Here is a 3,923-nt window from a genome sequence, read left to right on the forward strand (position 1 = left end):
TGTTAGAAGGTTTCATATCCACATGAGGCAAACGGAGAGGGAAACTAAAATCTGTGAGTTAATGAGTAAGAAATGAAGAAATGTATGAACTAAAATATATCGATAATTACAGTTTTGATCTGCTAATAAAACACAGCTGATTCAAGGACTAGTTTATCCCGAAAGAATTCCGAACAATCGGTCTTCCTTGACATTGAATTTAGCCACATGGGTTAGCATTTTTGACAGTTATCCACGCAAAAGGATAGGGATCAAGATAGTTAAAGTTTTATTTGTAATTTTGCGTACAAGAGTGTTTAAAAAAATGTCGGTTTTGCATCTTTGTTGTCAGCTGCATTGGGAAACACCAAAACTATTAAAAAAATAGAGAAAGCTCCCGGAGTTATCTGGGGAATGATATGAAGAACTCTGGAAAATTTCACAACGATGTACACCTCAAAATAAGAGATTCATTGTCACTCGCTCAATTTTCAGTATTTTGCAATGAAATTTTGAGAAAATATTATGCATTATTATATGGAATTAATATACTACCACTCTCTGTGTCGCAATAAATTTAAAAAAGTCCTTTTTACCGAATTAAACTTCAAATTTTCACCCACGCCACTAAAGCTGGAGAAGAATAGTTTATGTCTACTGGTCTGTGCTTTTGCTTCTGCGAAGTTTTTAAACGCTATTTTATCTAAATCTATTCGAAATCATAATAATTCTAGAAAATATTCAATTGTGTTCAATTACAATCTATTTCAATAAAATAGAATAAAACTCATATTGTTTCTCAATACTATAGAAATTGCATGATTTCAATTCCATTTTTTGAATTTTATGATAGTGCAGAAAGAGAGCGACATTAGAACAAGTTTATATTCTAGAAAAAAAAAGAAAAATGGTCACGCGATAGTCCTGTTCGCCAAAAATCGCACCTTCCTCATCGAATTAATACTCACACAGTTTTTATACCAAAAAAGGGGTTCCCGCCCAGACAGAAACTAATCCTATCCACAAAGAGTCGAGTGCAAGGCTATCGTATGGCGCCATGCTAACACTTAGAAGCCTTATCGAACTATTTTTTTAAGTTTAACGAAACATACTAACACCACATTATTAGTTGAGCACTTTCGGATGATATTTGAAACAACAGACTGGTAATTTAACTTCACCGCAGAATGAAACATCATTAAAATAAAAAAACTACCACAGAAAGTTTGAAATTGACGAGCACTAACTATACATATCACAAAAAAATCGAACTATAAACATTCCATCGGCAACCGGCCGACGATCGACCAGACACAACACAGTCCACAACGTATCGGATACTAGGTATAAGTTTTCGTTGAGGATCGTGCCTCAAAAGGAACAGCTGATACCACTACTCCCAAAATACCTCAGATCAGTTTGATTCAACATGCGAACACATTATTTTGAAAGTGAAACTGCCAAATCATATGAAAATTGCTCAACTTTTGGCATCTTGGGTAGCTGTGTGCCAATCCTTAAAAAGACCGATCGTAGACGTTTGATGGAAAGCATCAAACTAAATTTCAAGATTATTAAATTTTACACAGCTCAGGCGCTCGAGATAGACGTCTCTTCTCTGTGCAATTAGTCCCACTCATTGTTAAGGGAATCGGCAAAATCGTTTAGTGTTATGTACACCTAGCAGATGGCAAAATCTAATCGTCAATCTAAGAATATTAAAGAGAATGAACGGCGGAGAATAAACTGCATATGTACAACCAAACTACATGAAGTAAGACTATTTTGATTCTAATAACAATTTCGCATTCATTCTAAACAAAAGTATGAGAACACTAAAACAGATTAGACATGTCTAATCAAAAGCATCTAACAGAGGATATAAAGCATTACAATGATAGATAGGCGTTCAATAATTAGTATATTTCCTCCTTTCTCCTTACACACTCTCACGAACTTTCAGAAAAAAACCAGCGCGAAACTCTTTACTTCTTGGCCGGGGTTTTTTTGTTTTTCCTGACGCGCTTCTTCTTGCCTTCCTTCTTCGGGATTGGGTTGCGTCGCTTAGGCAGCGGTTTCGTACCCTTGATTGGCTTTCCGAATAGCATACCGTTGTTGACAACCTCCTTCTTTAGCTTCTTGTACTGAGCACTGACGATACGGTTACGCTCGGCACGGGCCAGCCGCAGCTTGAAACGGTCAAAGTCAGACAGGTTGCAGCGCTGTCGGGGGAGAGAAAACAAGAGACCATGAAATTGCTGTTTGGTGATCGTCTCCATGTAACACATTGGAAAAATAAATTGTTTCAGAATTAAGTGGCTTCATGTTTGAATCAGTCGGCCTTTCCTATCAATGAAATTATTATAAAGGGTTCATCATGAGTAGTCTGAGGGAGTTTACAGATCGGAAAATTAGTCACGGGATTTTGACCGGGGATATTTGTCTGCCAAAATCTCCGAATTTTCAAACAAGATGTTCTGGTACTTTTAAAAAAAGTAACAAAACAAAGTAACTTGCGTCGGACATTTCATGTGAAACTGTGTCCGGTATAATTTGTTGTGTAAATTTTCATAATCCGCGACGTTTACCGAGATTAGTTATTTTCTTTGCATTATCTTTTCCATGACAGGCTATCAACCAAATTACGCTGTGTTATATGAGTTACATTCCGAGCCCCAGCTCGACCGGAATGACATTTGGTGCGCTCTTTGTTTACTGGCTGATCAGCTGTTCTTTAGAAAACCTGTGAACATCTGATCAGCTAAGTAAACAAAGAGCGCACCAAATGTCATTCCGGTCGAGCTGGGGCTCGGAAAGTACCGCTATGTAACGCAGCATGTACTAGTTCATGGCTAGGGTTGGCCCATCTCGCCGCGATTAGTTATCATTTTCATGTTGTACTCGTTTCCCACCACGGGATTCAAAATCACAGACTTCATCTAAAATACACAGGAGTCTAAATCCCGTGTCACGTTTTCCGAACTGTAAACTTTATTAAACTACAATACGGTGCGCTGGGAATGATGCAAAAATCAAAAAGGCAGCTACTAACTTATGTAGCAATAGCTGTGAAAAATATTCTTTCATGATTTTTGAACCAATCTCAGTTCAACCATAAGTTGTTCATAATTCAAATGAAGATGCTCACCTTGGCCTTGGCGGCGGCACGTTCCTGCCATCTGGTGCTGGAGAACTTCTCTTTGAGGTTGAACGCCTCTAGAGCCTTGCGTACCACCTTGGTCCTGGCGGTATACGGGAACTTGACACGGAACTTGGTCAGATGGAGGTGATCAACTGGATACTGCTGCCGGGGAACACCGGTGGTTGGACCATCGATGAGTACCTGTGAAATAGATCGTCCGTTAGTTTTTGAACTTAACCAGCTTTGCGAATCACATTTTTGCCATATTACTTTCAGAACTGGAAGACATGGCTTCATATATGATTCAGGCGGCCCTTCCTAATCTTCAAGTTCTCCTCTTTGGGAGAACGTCATCACGAATACTTGTACGAATATCAACTACGGTTAACACAGAACTTACCCGATTTTGATCGATCACATTGACGATAGCTACGAGGCGACCCTTGTATCTTCCGGAGGCGCATTTGGCCACGCGGCCAGTCTCCACAAAACGCGTGAAGGTCTGAAATTAGAAACAATAACTTCAATCCTGTTTCAATAAGTACCTACTACCAATATCTAAACTATTTTAGCTCGCAAGTTTCAATTTCAGGAAAGCTAACGTTGTGAAAAAATAGGTTCCAACAATCAAGTGAACCGATGAGAAGCGTTTGCGGCCGTTTGCATTCAATGTTTTGACAGATAAACATGTGGCAAACATCTCGCTTTTAATATAAAACCATCACTGTGCTATCTATTGTTGGATGCTATTTAACCGAAATTAGCACTAAACAGACCGTGCACTAACATAATTCCATTTTAT

The 3,923-nt window shown here is 38.7% G+C and overlaps 1 protein-coding gene across 1 annotated transcript; it reads right to left on the reverse strand.

Annotated features, from left to right (window-relative positions):
• Nucleotides 1-1,881: 1,881 nt before the first annotated feature.
• Nucleotides 1,882-3,629, reverse strand: LOC131688289 (large ribosomal subunit protein eL14; the record flags this gene model as incomplete). The annotated part of the gene is made up of 3 exons (XM_058972481.1): nt 1,882-2,201; nt 3,128-3,322; nt 3,522-3,629. Coding segments are annotated over 3 exons (540 nt in total), but the record flags the coding sequence as incomplete, so codon positions are not given.
• Between the last annotated feature and the right edge of the window lie 294 nt (nt 3,630-3,923).

This window comes from Topomyia yanbarensis, chromosome 3, assembly GCF_030247195.1.
Source record: "Topomyia yanbarensis strain Yona2022 chromosome 3, ASM3024719v1, whole genome shotgun sequence".
NCBI classification, from domain to species: domain Eukaryota; kingdom Metazoa; phylum Arthropoda; class Insecta; order Diptera; family Culicidae; genus Topomyia; species Topomyia yanbarensis.